Source organism: Micropterus dolomieu, linkage group LG11, assembly GCF_021292245.1.
Source record: "Micropterus dolomieu isolate WLL.071019.BEF.003 ecotype Adirondacks linkage group LG11, ASM2129224v1, whole genome shotgun sequence".
In the NCBI taxonomy this organism is placed as follows: domain Eukaryota; kingdom Metazoa; phylum Chordata; class Actinopteri; order Centrarchiformes; family Centrarchidae; genus Micropterus; species Micropterus dolomieu.
This window is the reverse complement of record NC_060160.1, coordinates 16458840-16477809: the sequence shown is the minus strand read 5'-3', so window position 1 is coordinate 16477809 and position 18970 is coordinate 16458840. Positions and strand designations below refer to the sequence as shown.

Below are 18970 nucleotides of genomic sequence, written 5' to 3'. Positions count from 1 at the left end.
TATATATATATATATATATATATATATATATATATATATATATATATATATATATATATATATATATATATATATTTTTTTTTTTCTTGGATTGACAAAGTCGTGCAGTCAGTAAATGGAAAGTTCTTTTTTGCTCAGAGTTGAATCGGTGAACCAGAAAGTATTTCCCTGAGGTTGGACACAGGGTAGCAATAGATTTTTATTACAGGTCACTGGTATTTTCTCCAAGACCAACCAGCCATGTTGTCAGTGCAGACATTTTAAGAGAAAACAGATGCCTAGGGCTACCTTTTGAAGAATTGTCCTCTCCTATTATTCTTTTGAAGCAGTAGAATAACAATATTATGTATTAATGAACAGGAAGAAATGGCTTAATTTGCCACATTAAAATTGTACAAAATGCAGAGTTTTTATTGTATGACCATAGAAAGGAAACTAAAACATGGATGGTGTGGCACTGCAGTGAGCTGATGTTTTCAGATGACAGAAGTTTTGGATTATGATCCTCTTGTAGAGTAAAACCATAAAAGGATGTCCTCTACAAATGTCAAGCAGGTGCCTTATATAGACTAGCCAATTCCTACAGTGAGAGTGCTCAAAAGAGAAAAATATCATGTTTAGTGCCAAGTAAAAAGTATGTGTGTTATTGTCCAGATTTATGAATACAACTGGGCATATTCGTGTTTCAGGTTGGACTGGAGAAGATGGCTACTGAGCATACCAGGCTTATCTACATGACTACAGGAGTGCTGCTGCAAAAACTGGTTTCATCCAAGTGCCTCACAGAGTTCTCCCACATTTTTGTAGATGAGGTGCATAAACACTAGGGAGATCATTTTAATGTACATTTCACTGTTAACTGGTTAACTGTTGGCTTTTTTTTGCAAATTTTTGGTTAATGGCAAAAAAATACTGTTCCCTCACATGATCTTGGTTAATTGAAGTTTATCATTTTATTTAGTTGTTGTTGATTGTTGAATTGTGTGTTAAAAGTGTTTTTGGTTTCATCAGTATTATGCTGCGGTTCACAATTTCATTTGAGTTTCAGGTTTCATTAAGTCCTGTGTCCAAGTTTAGCCATTTAACTACTCTGCCTTTGCCCAAGGTTCATGAGCGCACTGAGGAGATGGACTTTCTCCTGCTGGTTTTGAGAAAACTTCTTCAGTCCAACTCTCCTTATGTCAAGGTAATCGCAAGATCCCGTAGAAATCCGTCCTACGGAATCAGTTGAACTCTCAATCATAGGATCAATGTTTTTTCAGATCATTCTTATGTCAGCCACCATTAACTGCAGACAGTTTGCTGAGTACTTCAGCACCACAATTCGGGGCAAGATTAACCCAGCTTACGTGTTTGAAGTGGAGGGGGCGCCCTATGCCATTGAAGAGTTCTATCTGGATGACCTCCGCAAACTGTTTCCATACAAGGTAAGAAGATTTTAAATGTTTCCTGATGCTACACCTCAGTATTGAAGCCAAATAGTAAATATGTGAATTTTGTGTTTGTGTTAGGTTGAGATGCCTCATTTAGATGACCCTCACATTTCAGTGGAGGTATACAGTCTTGCCATCAGTCTCATTCAGGGCTTTGATGAGATGGAGGGCAAAGATTCCAGGTGAGGCCTCAGTATTTTTAACACACTTGCTTTAACTTATAGGCAAATAAATAATCAAACAAGTAATTATCATGTGTGTTGATGTTTGAGCAGCAATACAGAGAAAGGAGGTGGCATGACTTCATCAGAGCGGGGCAGTGTGCTGGTTTTCCTTCCTGGTATACATGAGATCAGCTATATGCAGGAGGCCTTAGCCAAGCTGGTCCACAAAAGGTGAGCTATTGAGTTTACATCTTTGTGTTGAATCTTTCTCTGTAGCTAATATCGATTGTCTTTGTTGTCTGTTTTGCTGGCTTCCTTTTTTGTCCCGTTTTGTGTAACAACAGTAATTAGAAGCGTCTCTGAAATCAATATTTCTTGTTAACTTGTGCGACTTTTTACTTGACTTACTTGATGAATGTTTAAATTTACCGTTTACTGGTGAATGTGCTTCTGTTGTTCAGATTGCAGGTTTATCCTCTCCACTCCACTGTAACTCTGGAGGAGCAGAACGGTGTGTTTCTGTACCCTGTCCCTGGATACAGGAAGGTAAAAGACATTTATCTTTCTCTGTCTCACATGTGTTCCTACTACCTGCTGTACTGATCATCTCCTTATTTTAACAGGTCATCCTTTCCACCAACATTGCTGAGAGTTCGGTGACTGTTCCAGATGTCAAATATGGTGGGGTTTTCTTTTTTGTCCTCAGCTTGGTTTTATCTGTTATCTTAATGTGTATTTTGTGATGAAGTTTTATTCCGCCTTAATTCTTTTTTTGTCAATCACAGTGATTGACTTCTGTCTGGCCCGTCACTTGGTCTGTGACCAAGATACAAATTATCAGTCTCTGCGTCTCACCTGGGCGTCCAAAACCAGCTGCAACCAGCGTCGAGGTACAATACTTGCAGCACAGAACTTGACCTAAAAAGTGCAAGTTTCTGTACACTTATTTCCTCTCTCTGTCAGGAAGAGCAGGTCGAGTGTCTAAGGGCTACTGTTACCGTCTTATTACCAGAGAGTTCTGGGAGAATGAAATCCCAGACTACATGATCCCTGAGATGCTGGTAAGAGAATGTGCAGATGACCATATATGTTTTATCTTTTTTTATTCATGCTACAATGACCCTAATTCGATAATCAATCTGTGTAATACTGTTTGCTTTTTTTTTCAGCTTGCCCCGTTGGCCACCATCATGCTGAAGGTGAAGCTGCTGGACATGGGAGATCCCCATTCCCTCCTTTCCAAAGCCCTCTCACCCCCCAACCTTGATGACATTGTGAGGACAGTGCTCCAACTCAAAGAGGTAAGTAATTGCAGATTGATATTCTCCTCTGAGAGCCATTAACGTCTAGTCAGGCACGTATGAAAGCGTGGCTGTAATGATGTATTTGGGTAGGCAGCTGACCTAGAGCTCTGTCACAGTATTAGACCAGGAGTTCTCTGACAGGAGCTTTGCGTCAACGAGTGTTAGCATTGTCAAGTCTGTGAGGGTAATGAAGGTCAGTGCAGTATGGTTATGTTTGTGTAAGGAGAAGAAAAGTGGAAGAAGTTTGTGTTAATTTTGGTTTATTTATATTACTGACAAAATATATGCATTTGATTTCATATCTTTCAAAACTAGGACACGAAGTGCTTCACAGTTGAAATAGAGCAAATATTTGTAAAATCTGGGAATTTGAAATCATAGATAAAACCGACAACAAGACAAAGGCAGTAAAGCCTCATAAGCAAAGTCCAATCCAGCTTTAGTCCCGGGGTTTTAAAATCAGTGGAACGATTTCTGGCTGAGGATCTCAGGCAAGCCTCTTGCTCATAGGCAACCAGCAATTCAGCAGTGTGACCAGAAAGTGTGATAAATATAAATAAATAGTCAATAGGAAAAATTCATCCATCGTCAACCGCTTATCCTGCGTACAGGGTCGCGGGGGGGCTGGAGCCAATCCCAGCTGACATCGGGCGCAAGGCGGGGTACACCCTGGACAGGTCACCAGTCCATCGCAGGGCCACACATAGACGAACAACCACTCACGCTCACACTCACACCTAAGGACAATTTAGGGGAACCAATCAACCTAGCCTGCATGTCTTTGGATGGTGGGAGGAAGCCGGAGCACCCGGAGAGAACATGCAAACTCCACACAGAAAGGCCGGGGCCATGTTTATGTTAATATTAAAATTCAAACTGTTGTTTTTGAGGGAAGGTTTTATGGGTTGATTGGAGGTATAAATAAAGCCTGTTGTTTTGACCCTAGTTGGATGTTTTATTCTGTAGATGGGTGCGCTATCTGCAAAAAGTGATGGCAGGGGTCAAAATGCAGATGGCGAACTAACGTTCCTGGGCCAAGTGCTGGCCCACTTGCCTGTGGACCTGTATCTTGGGAAGATGATCGCCCTGGGCCACGTCTTTGGCTGCCTGGATGAGTGCCTCATCATAGGTCAGTCTTATCATTGTGGTACTGGAATGGACCTCAGTTACTGCATACGCATGTCATTATGGTTGTGAGGACATAGCTTGGACAACAAATCTGTCACGACTGCACTTTTGTGCATTTGTTTATGTGCATGTAATGTGTTTTTTCATGGGCTGTTTACACAAAGTAAAATAACATTTCTTATCCTCAGCTGCCTCGCACTCTCTGAAGAGTTTCTTTGCCATACCATCCATGCAGCAGCTTGCTGGCCACAGGTGAGTCACATCCAGCAGCTGCACTGACTCACAGACTGCCAAGCTGTCAGTGTAGATAATTTTTGACATTATTTGGGACATTTTGTCATGTAACTCCGTCGAGTTCAGACGTCTCTGTAGACTATTGACTAATTTTAACATCTTTAGTCCCATCACAGTTTTGTGGCTAATGAGATGCTTTGCAGTAGCTGAGATGCTTATAGTCCAAACATACAAAAGAATGACAAACAAAGTGTGTTGTCATTACAAAGGCTCTGTCATAGCATGTCTACCTATTCATGCAATGTGCTCATTAAATCTGTTCTTTCCTTTTAGGATATATGTTTTAGCATGTTGAGCACAAATAGTTTTTCTGGCAGTGCCAATATATAGAGGCCTACAAAGCCCAGATTGCAAACCTGCAACATGTTTTTTCACTACTATCACTATAGAGTACTAGCAGAACAGAAACAGAAATTGGTTCAGTGTATTGTGTGTTTTTTCTTTGTGCACTGAATAATATTTGTTATTCCAGGAGCAAGTTGGCATTTGCACGCGGCACACCAAGTGATTCCATAGCTTTCGTCAATGCCTTCAAGGTAATGTGTTTGATGTAAGTTGTGGTGTTTGATGGACATACATATGTGCCCGCAGTTGTTTTTAAAGCCCTTCCCCTCTGTCTCTTACTGTTAGGCATGGCAATCCTCCAAAAAGAAAGGACAGCTGAGACACCCAAAGGTGAACCAAACAACCAAACATGAGCTCACTGAAAAAAAGCACACATTTTATTATTATTACTATTTTTACAGGTTGAGAAAAAGAACAGTCTGCTACTGTTGTTATACAGCTCTCGACAAGATCAGCATTGAAGTACACACAATTGTTCAGTCCCACTGGTAAAGAATTAAAATAGCGTTGTTAATAACATTTAGCACAACACTATAGGCTACAGGGCATTTCCCAAGGGGAAAGAGATGGGGTGTGTGTGTGTGTGTGTGTGTGTGTGTGTGTGTGTGTGTGTATGCACGCACGCACGCACGCAGATGGTTTATTAAATTTCTCTTCAGTTGGAGAAAAGTCTCTCTGCCTAGGTTAACATGTAAACTATTTATTAGAGCTTTTGTTTTGGGCATTACTAATGTATTTTTTGTAGTGTCATGTTTTTTTGCCTTTGTTGCTTTCTGCTCTTAGGACGAGTTAGACTGGGGAAAGGAGAACTTCATTCAGATCAAGAGGATCAAAGAGGTACAGAGATGAAGCCCCACACTAAGGGATGTCTTTGTCATCATCCATTCTAGTGTAGCATTAGTGAAGTCTAGGGCATTAATCCTGCAGTTTGTGGTCTTGTGTTTTCTGGACCTGAAAGTTTTAATGGAAAGAACTGAGTTTGTAAAAAAAGTTGTTTATAAACTCAGTTCTTCATTCAAAGTTTTACGTAGTTAAAGGGACTATATAAGTTTTTCAATAAAATTAATAAAATTTCTTTTATTGTCAATGGGCTCAAAACTCACTTAGATATGAAGCACACGCCTGTTTTCTCCGTTGCTTGCATCACCCACTATTCTGCTTTTAATGTGGGGACTCCGGGTTGGATTCAGCCCTGTGCGCGCTCCCGAGCCTCTCTCAGACTACAGCGACAACAAGGTAGCTAACGACACGCAGTCCACTAACAACATAAAACAACCGGCTCACAGCAAAACACAGGCTCCACGCAAGGATACAGAAAAACAATAAAGTTTTATGTGCTGAAGCCCATCAGACCAAACAGGTTCAGATGATGTTGAGTAAGAACAAAGTGAGCATTAGTAAAGCTGGAGAAACACAGAGAAAGTCACATTAGCTCGCCAGCTAATGCTGAGTAGCTGCTAATGTTATCCGGTGCAAAGTTATATCGCTTTCCACATTACTCCACCAACTAACGCGACCCATGTTACTGTCTGGTGTACCACTGTTGATTTAGCCTGCAAGAAAGGATGTAACGGTAAAAAGCAAATGTGGAGCGAATTGTTTACTAACGTTAGCCTATAGTGATGCAGCCAGCTAACGCTACAGTAAAGTTACTTAGTTACTGCGGTCTTATTATTGTAAAGTGTGACACAATGTCATTAAAATATTCAGCCCAGCTCACTGCCCGTTTCGTTATCATCCAATACATTTATCTGTGTTGACATTGCTGAGCCTCCGGTGAAAGATACACAGATAGTAAAGATAGTTACTGAAAGCAGCAGGCGAGCTAACGCTGTAGCACGTCGGCAAAATGCAGTAAATGTACCGTGATCATGTAACGACAATGGATTAGTTCAACCTGCATCTGATAAATCAATATACTGGACACTCGGGTAAACTCCAACTGCAACGTTAAAGTAATAGTGTGAAGCTGTCTCCCTGTCTATCTATAGACGCTGTCACTCTGCCTTTTTTCCTGGGAGGATTGTGCCGATATGCACTCGCTGCGCTGAATGAAGTAATGTTACTGAGCCGGTGTTGATCTGCCTCTGAGACGGGAACGTTGAAGTAACAGAGCCTGAACATGTCTGAGTGAAAAGCCAGAGCCTGCATGCTGGTGTTCCTGCATTTATTGCAGGATTTTTGTATGAAAATGGTTGTGCTTCGAATAATGCTCGCTCATGAGTTCAAGCGAGCACGCGGACGAGCACACGCCTGGTAGCACTCTTAAAACTGCACCGCTATTGGCCGCTGGAAACTCCATAATGCCCCTTTAAATCAGGAAGTAGATATTATTAACAATTAAGTTTAAACTTGAGCTGTGTACACTATGTTCTTAGTTTTGTAGTGCGTGAATTTCAACAGGGTAATGTTGTCTCAAATCAAACACGGCCGTAGTGCACTTACTGGAAAAAACAATCGCAACGTTTGAGTGATTCTTCTTTTTAATGGCCAATTGTAACCGAGCAGATCAGTATTGCCAGCATTTGACCATGATTGTCATCCGCCCAAATATATGTTGGTTTGTTTGTTTTACATTACTTTAATTAAATATTAATAAAAATGAACATACGTGTGTGAAATCGCAACAGCTGCAGCTTTCTCAGCCGCTATTTTCACTAGTTTGAAAGTAGATTGGTGGTCCCTCCCCAAAATAGTACGACAAAATATTAAATAAAGTATAAATAAATTTTTTTAAGTTTTGATAAATAAGAGCCAAATGTATAAAACTAGAAAATATTTTTTTAAATATCTGATTATTATAAATTATAGAGTACTACTACTACTACTACTACTAATGAACATTAATTTAAATAGTGTATGTATTGTGGGGGCCAGCGAAAAAGAAACTATAAAAAATACCAATATAGTACTACTTCTAAAAATAATAATAATACCATATATCATCTCTCATGTCATTTTTATCATGATACTGATAAACAGGGCTCTCCTACATAGGCAAATGATTTAGGGCTGTCCCCGACGAAGGATTTACATAGCCGAATCAGAATAATTAAGTCCTGCCTGTAGTTAAAATATTCTTTATGTGGTTCATCAACGGTGATATGCGTGTAAATACAGTCATGGACAAAAGTCAATCAAGTATTCAGAAAATCAAGTATTTTTGACAGAAAAGTATTGCATTAACACATGTTTTGCTATACACTTGTTTATTCCCCTTGTGTGTGTTGGAACCAAAGGCAAAAAAGCACATTGGACATAATTGCACACAAAACTCCAAAAATGTGCTGGACAAAATTATTGGCACCCTTAACTTAATATTTGGTTGCACACCCTTTGGAAAAAATAACTGAAATCAATCGCTTCCTATAACCATCAATAAGCTTCTTACACCTCTCACCCGGAATTTTGGACCACTCTTCCTTTGCAAACTGCTCCAGGTCTCTCATATTGGAAGGGCGCCTTTTCCCAACAGCAATTTTAAGATCTCTCCACAGGTGTTCAATGGGATTTAGATCTGGACTCATTGCTAGCCAATTCAGCACTCTCCAGTGCTTTGTTGCCATCCATTTCTGTGTGCTTTTTAAAGTATGTTTGGGGTCATTGTCCTGCTGAAAGACCCACGATCTCGGACGCAAACCCAGCTTTTTGACACTGGGCCCTACATTGCGACCCAAAATCCTTTGGTAATCCTCAGATTTCATGATGCCTTGCATACAGTCAAGGCACCCAGTGCCAGAGGCAGCAAAACAACCCTAAAACATCTTTGAACCTCCACCATATTTGACTGTAGGTACTGTGTTCTTTTCTTTGTAGGCCTCATTCCGTTTTTGGTAAACAGTAGAATGATGTGCTTTACCAAAAAGCTCTATCTTGATCTCATCTGTCCACAAGAGGTTTCCCCAGAAGGATTTTGGCTTACTCAAGTACATTTTGGCAAACTGTAGTCTTGCTTTTTTATGTCTCTGTGTCAGCAGTGGGGTCCTCCTGGGTCTCCTGCCATAGCTTTTCTTTTCATTCAAATGTCGACGGATAGTTCGTGCTGACACTGATGCACCCTGAGCCTGCAGGACAGCTTAAATTTCTTTGGAACTTGTTTGTGGCTGCTTATCCACCATCCGAACTATCCTGCGTTGCAACCTTTTCTCAATTTTTCTCTTCCGTCCAATGAGATTAGCTACAGTGCCATGGGTTGCAAACTTCTTGATAATGCTGCATACAAAGGAACATCTAGATCTCTGGTGATGGACTTGTAACCTTGAGATTGTTGATATTTTTCCACAATTTTGGTTCTCAAGTCCTCAGACAGTTCTCTTCTCCTCTTTCTGTTGTCCATGCTTGGTGTGGTACACACAGACACACAATGCAAAGACTAAGTCAAATTCTCTCCTTTTTATCTGCTTTCAGGTGTGATTTTTTTATATTGCCCACACCTGTTACTTTCTCCAGGTGAGTTTTTAAAGGAGCATCACATGCTTGAAACAATCTTATTTGTCCACAATTTTGAAAGGGTGCCAATAATTTTGTCCAGCCCATTTTTGGGGTTTTGTGTGCAATTATGTTTAATATGGTTATTTTCCCTTTTTTTTTGTTTTGTTCCAATACACATAAGGGGAATAAACATGTGTATAGCAAAACATGTGTTAATGCAATACTTTTCTGTGAGAAATACTTGATTTTCTGGAAAAATTTAAGGGGGGGTAAACACTTTTGGCCCTTTTGTTAATTCTATCCAATGCTACAGGAGCGATTTCCTAACCACTAAGTTACAGTGACACAGAGGAAGCTCTTCCCTTGAATTATCTAATACTACATAACTGTGTACAACAAGGACATGCAACTGTGTGTTAGATACTTGTTCAGCTCACGTTTATTCGCAAGTCCCCTCTGGTTTATTCATTTCTGACACACCGACTGTGACTAGAGACACTACAGTTTAATCGCTTTTATTATATTATAATTAATGTTAGCCTCCTCCACTGATAAACACGGCATTAGCATTGTGGCTAATTTAGCAACAGTTATGTTGTACACTGCTGTGAGCCTGGAGAGGGCAGTGAAAAACGGGAGGGTTATCAAGTCTGGTCTCTGAAGAGGAAAAGTGACTGTTTGAAGAAAAAGTGGACTATTTTATTATTATTTATTCAATTACATTGACGTAACAAATGACCAACTCACCGGGAACACTAAGTGTGAGATCAGAGACCAGTACACTGCGGTCAGCTGATGTTTTGTTCTATGGTGCTGCAGTGTTTTGAACAGAGGAGTTGCAGCGCACCATGTGCTGGTAAAACTATGCAACACTCATAACATCAGGGAATGATCAGACTCTCTGTTTATCTTTTTTAATAGTCATATCGGCTGTTATAAACACTGATGCAGATATATCTGCAGGTAACTTATGTTGGCCGATAATATCTGCAACAATAAATAGGTCGGGCTCTATTGATGATTATAGCCTTTTGATGCACAGTTTACTGTTTTGTCATGTATGGCTAAACATTTCAACTTCCTCTCTTAATGAGCTAATATTTTGAAATTCAACTGTTTGTTAAATATTGTGGCTCAGACTTTCTCAGCAGTTACTCACTGTTCAGGTTGCAGAGCTGTATAATGACCTGAAGAAACGTGTGTCCCAGTTCAACATGCATGTCCTGGAGAACACTCAACCCATGGATTACACCAGCACAAACAGGCAGAAGTTCATTCTTCAGGTTAGACTCACTGCTGCACATTGTGGGATGTACATTGTATATCAAGTGAAGCTTTACAGTGTACACTTCCATCCAGTCATCACTGTGAATGAATATTCAGCTACCGAAAATAAGCACCTAAATATTGGTTTGTTTGAGGTTGCACCTCTCTCTGTCTTAGGTGGTCATTGCTGGTGCATACTACCCCAACTACTTTCTGCAGGGGGAAATAGATGAGGACTTGGCCTCCAGAGAGTTGAGTGGCTTCAACCCCAGAACAACAGTGATGGTATGACCGATAGTTTTGGGAGACGAGAATCGATTGCTGTTGGATGTTTTTTATTGATTGATACTTTTCCGTTAGTATTACCATCTAAACCCTGACGTGGCCTCTAGTATGGATATAGTCTTTTACTTAAGAAATAACAGGCCGCATGTTGTTTTCAGATGAGGAACATCCCCCCATACAGTTTCCTGTATTACAAGCAGCTGCAGTCTCTGTTCCGCCTATGTGGACAGGTCAAAGCCATTTCCTTTGACAGCTCCAGGTACTGAAGGCAACTGTAGCAAATCCGATCTCTTTTTTTAATCTACTGTAAGCATTTTATTGAAAGAGCACTCAAATGGACATGTTCATAATTGTCTGACTCTGTGTGCGTTTTCTCAGAGCATATGTGGAGTTCTACAGGACATCTCAAGACGCAGGGGTGCTGCCTGAGGTGTCCCTTGCCCTCCTCCTGGCACAGCAGAATGCTCCCATGGAGCTTTCTGTGTACCCCATTGAACAAATAGAAGTGTGTGCTGGGAACAGAAACATAGCTCACATGAAATATGCACGGTACGGCTCTACTCACACATTATGTAAACCAACTGTAGGTCTTTCCATATCTGAGTGAAATCAGTTGTTGCATAAAATAGAATTTGCTTCAGTGACCAAAAAAGTAACAATAGTACAAAGGTTCAACTGTGTCTGTCTTTTGGGGTCTGAAAAGTCCCATTCTTGATCATCTTTTTGGAAAGTAGAACCCCATGCACCACAGGCTGCACTGGTCAGTGCCTCTGCACTGAGCCTTAATGTAATCTGACATCCTAGCACTCTGCATGACTGCTATCGCTTGGACTTAGAGGGGGGAGGTTTTAGGCAGAGGCAGCTTCTTCCTATCTCCCTCTGGGAGGTGGGAGATGGGATGACTTTGCGCATTATTAGCTATCCAACAAGAATATAGCTCACCAACTATTCGCTCTGATTACTTTCCTTCAACAGTGATATTTCCAAGTGCATAAAACTTAAAAAATGTTTGATAACCTCACATAGATTTTATATTGTGTGTATTTGGTCTAATTTTTAAAGCTATGCCCAAACCAAAGGAACAGGAGTGTAGTGTAATAGAAATGCTAAAGCACACTATAGCATTCTGTTAGCACGACACAGGCACTATCCAAATACTGATTCTTGCAGTCTTGTTTCATAAACAGTGCTTGGAAACATTGCATAGATAACTGTGATCTGTAGTAATGTTTGTTGGTTTTTATTTTTTTAATCTAGGATACCTTCTGAATACTTGCCACGCACCTCTGTTAGAGTCTTTGTAGTCTCATTAGAATAAGGTGATGTTATGACAGAGCAGCAATAAATACAGTTTCCCCCTGCGCACAGTGAGTACAGTGAGTAAACGTGCACACAACATTTAAGTTCATTTCTTGCAGGGTGAATGTAGACTTCCAGAGCCAGTCTGTCTGCCCGGTGGGAGTGGTGAGCAGCACCATTGACCCAGACAAGCTACCCCCCAACCGCTTGTTTGTGGTCAACATCACCGAGGTCAGTCCATTACTTTTAACAAAATGATACTAAAAATGTAATCAACTGTAAAACACAGAATATTGTGGAGTCTGCAAAAATGTATACAATTGGGGTTTTCCCTAGCATTATAAGCTTTGTTTTTGTTAGTTCAGCATTTAAGCCAAATGCACAGAAAAAACTATACGGCTGTGTTTTAAGGTCATTCACGGCGTTGCTTCTGTCCTCTGCTCTGAGTTTGAGATGGGGCTCAGCGCCTCCTGTGCACACAAACACACACCCCCACATGAAAGTTGCCATGCTAGCAAGAGCTATTCACTTCAATAAACTCTCAAAAGTGCAACCACATCGTCAAGGCGCAAGCTTATTGAAGACTTCATGGCTGTATGGGCGCAGTCAGATATTCCGCTCGAAAAATTTAAAAAGCTAGTCCGGTCAAGCTTTGTAAAGAAGGAGCGCTGCCCACGTGAGAAAAGCCTCCGTCAGACACACTTATCGTCCATGTGTGAGAGCATATGTAGGCTCCGTGGGAGGAAATTGTCAGTAGTCAAGTAATCTATTTAACAGAGGAAAATTCACAATACATGTATTGCAACAATGCATTCACTGTGAATTGTAGTAGTATTACAGTATTTTAAAGAGGTGGTATTATGCTCATTTTGAGGTTCAAAATCTTATTTAGGGGTTGTACCAGAACAGGTTTGCATGGTTTAATTTTCAAAAAACACCATATTTTTCTAATACTGCACATTGCTGCAGCTCCTCTTCTCACCATGTGTGTTGTACGTTCCGCTCTTGAGCTACAGAGTGATGCATCTTACTTGTACAAAATCTTTGTTGGGAGTTGCACATGGGCAGTTCCCAGGTAAGGACTAATAGCCAATCAGAAGCAGAGAAGGGCGGGTTGTAAGAAAGAAGATAGTGTGATACAAATCAAAGCCGCTTCAGACTGCGACCATAACATAGCAGATGGTATAAGTTACTCGTCCACAACCACACAACATCATTGTTCCACATCTTACCATAAACCACTACAAAAATCACCATATTTCAACTAAATTTTACATAAAAATTGGCCAAACAATTTGAATGTGTTATCCAACGTTTACAACAACTCCGCACTTGAACAGTCTGTGACGTTACATTGCTGCATTTATTTTAAATATAATTCACAACCAATAAAGCATACTTACAGGTTGTGATTGTGAATTTCCAGGCCGTCACAGTTGCATCGTCTTTTAGGACTAAACGTTGAACTGTTGCCGGTGTTCTGACGATCTCTGCTGACTTGCCGAAAAATGCTACCATAGCGCAAATTTATGGACTGGACTCTACTCAGCCCTGCTCCGTTTTCCATTGCAGATAGTACCCAGAGATGGTATATAGCTTGTCATCATAGCGACGCCACACACAACTGCCGCGACGTAATGTTCAATGCGACACACACACCAGCGATCCACACAGCTTTCTCTTTTTTAAGTTAAAACGTTTCAACATTCCTCAGACTGTAAAGACAGATAAGTGATATAAAAACCTTCCATCTGTGTTTTCCTCTGCCGTTGTTGCTGCAGCGGTCTGTGTGACGGCGGGAGCAGAGGGCTCTGTGAGCGGGCGGCTGGCTGGCCTCACACGCTCCTCCCGCGGGTTGGCACAGGCATCCCCCGCAGCCACTTGCAGAGCTCCTCAACTCCGACAATATTCAAGCACATTTTTTGTACTGCCATCACTTCTCGTAAAACTGTCAATATTCAAAATCTACACAGTTCTCACCTCAAAACTGCTCAGAAGTGGATTTAGTTATGAAATTCCATACGAAAACTGTAAAATATAAAACTTTCTGTTGCTTGCCTGTCTGGCGCACGCAATGATGATGCAGTGAAGAATATTGGATATTCTCTCTGACCAATCAGCAGTCTGTCGTCTTTTCATGTTACATTTTAGTATCCCTCAGCTCGCTTGGAACCTCGAGGAGGTGACGTGATACGAAAAAAGTACCTGGAAGCAGGTACAGGTACAACATTTCTACAATGGAAACCCAAACAAAGGAGAGTCGAGCCAAAAGGCCTCCGCTCATACTAGCTTGTTTTGAGGACGTGCCTGACCCTGCTAGCCACTTGGCAAGCTTTATGACGCGTTTTCATTTTGACGTCACAAGTAAAGGAAGTGAAGGACTGGACTACAAACGAGCTGTTTTCAAACCGTTCAGAGCAGAGCTTTCTGTGGGAGATGGGAACTCCCTTTGGGCTGGACTTTGGGCTTTTTCAGTTTGCAAACCTGTTACATGCATAAAAAAGATATGTAACTCAATAAAGGAGAGGGAAAAGGCCAAAAAGCATAATACCACCTCTTTAATATACTATTGCAATGAATTTATTGTGAATTGTCCCCATAAATATTGCACATACATTTGAATATTTCTAGATGTATATTTGCATGAAACATTTCAAAAGCAACACGTGTTTCTGACAAAATGTCTCAAAACTCTGCTGCAGGTGGTGGATGTGGGTCATTTCTGGGGCTTCCAGGCAGATGAAGCCAGCTTGGAGAGGCAGCGTCATTTGACAGCAGAGATAAACCAACGTACGCTGTGTGCTTTAACTATGTCACTCTATCCCAACCTGCTGTGTCTGGCTCCTTACTCGGAGATCAATGACTCGAGCTTGTTCTACCGTGCCAAGATCCTGCACATGCGTGGCAACACAGTAGAGGTGAATATTGCTCACACTGCAGTGCTCTGGTCAACATGTGATTTTTCTTGGAAAAAAAACTTTGCTAAAATGTCTAAAATCCTGTTTTCACTTTCTGTCATTGCCTGGGAACCAGACCGATCTGCAGAGCTCATATTTATTTGCCCTGGCAGATGCGTCTGGCCCCTCTCCCATTCAGACAGATTTCCACCTGCGTCCGTTCCGGCCAATAACTAATATTTATCGAATATAGAGTGGGTTTGATACGATGACTGACAGGAGCGTCACTGGTTCACATTTGAAAAGTTGCTCTGGTTGGTTGGTCTGGACCCACCTCAAATGTTTTCCGAAACATATTGTAGTGTACTGTTTAGCTGTAATTTGAGAATGTTTGTGACCAGGCGCCATTTATTAATTTTTTGCTTGAAAAGGGACCAAGCAGCACCCCAACTTGCATGTGTCGCTACGTCACAGGTTTTGTTGCTGATTAGTTGTAGGTCTATCCAATTGCCTCCAGAGGCATTTTGATCTAAACCCGTTGATAACCCTCCTTGGAAATCCAAAATCAATTATGGTGCATTAGCGTCACGATTTGTGTGGTGAGGCAGGTTGATGGACCCAAATGCAGACACGGGAAGCTGGCAGGAACAGTTCAAAAGGTTTATTAAACCAAAAGCGAGCACACTTACATTTGAGTGGCTAACAAACACAGTCCAAAAACAAGGTGATCCAACAGAAATCCAGGGAAACAGGGTGACACAACTAGTAAGGCAGGCTGGTTGGACTATATATATGTGTGTGTGTGTGTGTATATTGTGTGTGTGTGTGTGTGTGTGTGTGTGTGTGTATATGTATATATATAATGTGTGTGTGTGTGTGTATATATGTGCTGTCATATAATTAGAATATCATCAAAAAGTTGACTTATTTCAGTAATTGCATTCAAAAAGTGAAACTTGTATAATGTATACATTCATTCCACACAGACTGATCTATTTCAAGTGTTCATTCCTTTTAGTTTATATATACACACACACACACACACACACACACACACACACACACACACACACACACACACACACACACACACACACACACACACACACACACACACACACACACACACACAGAGAGAGAGAGACTAATGAGCAGGGTGGGAACAATACAGGTGACAGGGATCAAGGTTAACGAGGCAGGCAGAGAGATAGCAGGGAGAAACGGAGACTAGCAGGCAGGCAGATTACTGAGGGGGGAAAAGACAAAACACAAGTTACTCAACACTAAACACCAGAGTAATATAAATAAACTAATACAAGCAGACAGATCACAAATGAACTAACACCAACAAGGAACACAGACAGAAGCTAAGATTAAAGAGAACACTGAGCAGACAAGGGCAACATTACACAGAGGTACACAGACCAAAAGTAAACACTAAGACATGAAATGAGACACAGAACTAGGAGCTAAGATGCAGAGCTAACAGAAACACAAGACCAGGGCCCTGTTTCAGAAAGCGGGTTTAGTGAAAACCCTGAGTAAGTTGAGCCTGAGATGAGGGAAAATCTGGGTTTTCGGTTTCAGAGAGCGAGATCAGATAAACTCTACGTCTGTAACCCCGGCAACTTACGCTGTGAACCTAACCTGCTCAGGAGGAGGGGTTTCTCTCTGACTCCTCCCGTCCTGCAGAGCCTGAAGCGGCCGTCTGACATTTCCTCATTCATACTGTCGATATCAAAGTACATATTGGAACACAATTACATCTTCTAGAAACATCGAAATCACGGTTAAATATGCTGTTTATTTTTTTTTTTACCCAGACATGATCTTGAACATGACGCTTTTATGACCAATCTGTCATCGCGGTATGGACAGAGTTTTATCTTAAGCACAGAATAAAATCTATAAGCTACACTGTCCTTCTTTATAACACAGTGACTATGTGGACATTAAGGCAAAACACTTAGCCTGCGCTACAGTACTGCAGTAATTGTTTAAACTAATCTGTATAAAACTGATCAATGAACAGTAACATTTCATATTGTAGTCGCACTGATTGAACATTCCTGTCGTAGTTATCAACTGGATATGATGTGAATATTTCTGAGTGAGGATGACTGGCGCAGCTGAAACAAGTAAATGTAGTTTAAAAGTGAGTTTTTCATTATCTGCTGATTCTGAATTTGTTTTGACAACATTTCATAAATACGAAATGAGCAAGATTTTATTAATGGAACATAGACGTCTAAAACTTCAGTCAGTTTGAACATGGACACATTTTACATTGCAAAAATATCATTAATAGGCCTACTGAGTCGGACTGTCACTTAACAATCACAGGTCCATGAGGAGCCTAAACTACAGATTAGAATCTGTTCGATTTAATATTTTCATCTTCAGTTATTGCCACCAGCATTTAGTCCTGTCAGGTTCCTGCTGAATAAACAGGCCTGTAGCTATTTAAAATGAATAACAGGCTATAGGAGAATTCCAGCACTTTATCATTCATTAAGGAAATTCCAGTCTGATACGTTAACAATATTAAATTTTATAAAGCGTTGCTCATTCATTATTTACCAATCTTGCGTTTTGGAGCCAATCATGGTCCGCGTTGGCACGCATTCATATTTCTAGCTCCACCCGATTAAAATGGAGGCCCTGCCTTTATTTACCCGTTGCCATGGTGAATCGTAGTATCGGAGCTCCCCTGATGATGGCTTTTTTCCGTTCCCACGCACGCACTTCCATCAGGCTCAACATACTCAGAGTTGACTGAACTTATTCTGATTGGCCTTTCTGAAACGGAAAACCCGGAGTTTGACAGCTCAGAGTTCGTCAACCCAGAGTTCAGGTTTACACTCAGTTTGTTGAACCTTCTTTCTGAAACAGGGCCCAGGAACAGAACCTCAAAACAGGAAACATGACAACTGACTGACGGAATGGAGTAGGGAACAGAGACGGAACCGACTGGGAACAGGACAACAATAAACATGGAACAGAACAGCAAATAAGGGAAATACCAAAACACAACAGACTATATAACAGATACTGGACAAAGGACAACAGACAGAACCGAATCCAAAACTCAACAACTCTAAGACAGATAATGAACAGTTCAAAATAACAAACACTGAAGTACACGGACCAGGAGTAGATACTAAGACATTAACTGGCAGACTGGGAACTAAGACATGGAACCAAAACACAGACTAAATAACAGATACCTAACTGATAAACTCAGAACTAAACGGAACAGATGACAGGACTAACATGCAGATACAAAACCAAACCATCAGAATCAAAACCATGCAGTGAATGCAGTGTAAAGTCTGCAAAAAGTATCATAGGCCAGAACTAGTGAGATCACGTGTTTTGTATCTTGTTTTCATGCAAACAAGTGAGCATTTTTATATTTAAAAGAAATCGAAGTATCAAAATGCACTGATATACCAAAGAGGTTACCTTAATGTCAACCTCTGACAGCAATATGTGATAGCAATTTCTGATGTTATGTCATGTACCAGACACTAGGATATGTTGTTGTTCTCCAGGTGTTCTTCTTGGACTTTGGCAACACAGCAGTTGTTGCCTGCAGCAGCCTCAGAGAGCTCCCTTCGGACCTCCTGTCTCACCCATTCCAAGTAGCAAAGTGGCACCATTGGTCAAAATATTAATGCACACTTATCTGTTCCACTGTTGAACTGTGAACAAACAGTAACACACAACACTTGCTTGTGATCTTAGGCTCAGGAGTTCCAAGTCACTGGAATGCGTCCTTCAGCTGAGTCAATCATCCTGGGGAACCAGTGGAGCAGTCGAGCCCGCGACCGCTTTATCACACTGGTGAAAGGCCGTTCACTCATTGTGTCCCTGTACTCCATCCTCCATGGTGTCATGCATGTGCAGCTGCTCATCAACACACAGACAACAAACACCAGCATGGTAGACATCTTGGTGCAAGAAGGACATGCTGTGACGGCTGAAGAGAGCTTCGATTCCAAGGTGACACAACGGCTGTGAGCTTAGGTTGTCACACATGAAATGTATTGTGTGCAATATAGAAATAAATCATTCATAACATATCCCTTTTAAGCTTAACCTCACCTAAATATGTCCTTTTT

The 18970-nt window shown here is 41.0% G+C and overlaps 1 protein-coding gene across 5 annotated transcripts in view; it reads left to right on the top strand.

Moving 5' to 3' along the window:
- The window catches only part of tdrd9 (tudor domain containing 9), a 37788-nt gene that overhangs the window by 14465 nt on the left and 4353 nt on the right, over positions 1-18970 (top strand). For 2 of the 5 annotated variants that reach the window (XM_046061675.1, XM_046061680.1), the window contains 23 exons: positions 690-812; positions 1106-1186; positions 1263-1427; positions 1512-1615; positions 1709-1828; positions 2059-2143; positions 2221-2278; positions 2383-2487; positions 2561-2658; positions 2767-2898; positions 3868-4030; positions 4218-4281; positions 4796-4859; positions 4954-4998; positions 5452-5505; positions 10251-10382; positions 10543-10650; positions 10809-10909; positions 11029-11199; positions 12069-12180; positions 14652-14867; positions 18401-18490; positions 18594-18851. In XM_046061675.1, coding sequence (XP_045917631.1) covers positions 690-812; positions 1106-1186; positions 1263-1427; positions 1512-1615; positions 1709-1828; positions 2059-2143; positions 2221-2278; positions 2383-2487; positions 2561-2658; positions 2767-2898; positions 3868-4030; positions 4218-4281; positions 4796-4859; positions 4954-4998; positions 5452-5505; positions 10251-10382; positions 10543-10650; positions 10809-10909; positions 11029-11199; positions 12069-12180; positions 14652-14867; positions 18401-18490; positions 18594-18851 — 2649 coding nt within the window. The remainder of the gene's footprint in view (positions 1-689; positions 813-1105; positions 1187-1262; positions 1428-1511; positions 1616-1708; positions 1829-2058; positions 2144-2220; positions 2279-2382; positions 2488-2560; positions 2659-2766; positions 2899-3867; positions 4031-4217; positions 4282-4795; positions 4860-4953; positions 4999-5451; positions 5506-10250; positions 10383-10542; positions 10651-10808; positions 10910-11028; positions 11200-12068; positions 12181-14651; positions 14868-18400; positions 18491-18593; positions 18852-18970) is intronic. The other 3 variants (XM_046061677.1, XM_046061676.1, XM_046061678.1) reach the window with 3 other exon arrangements.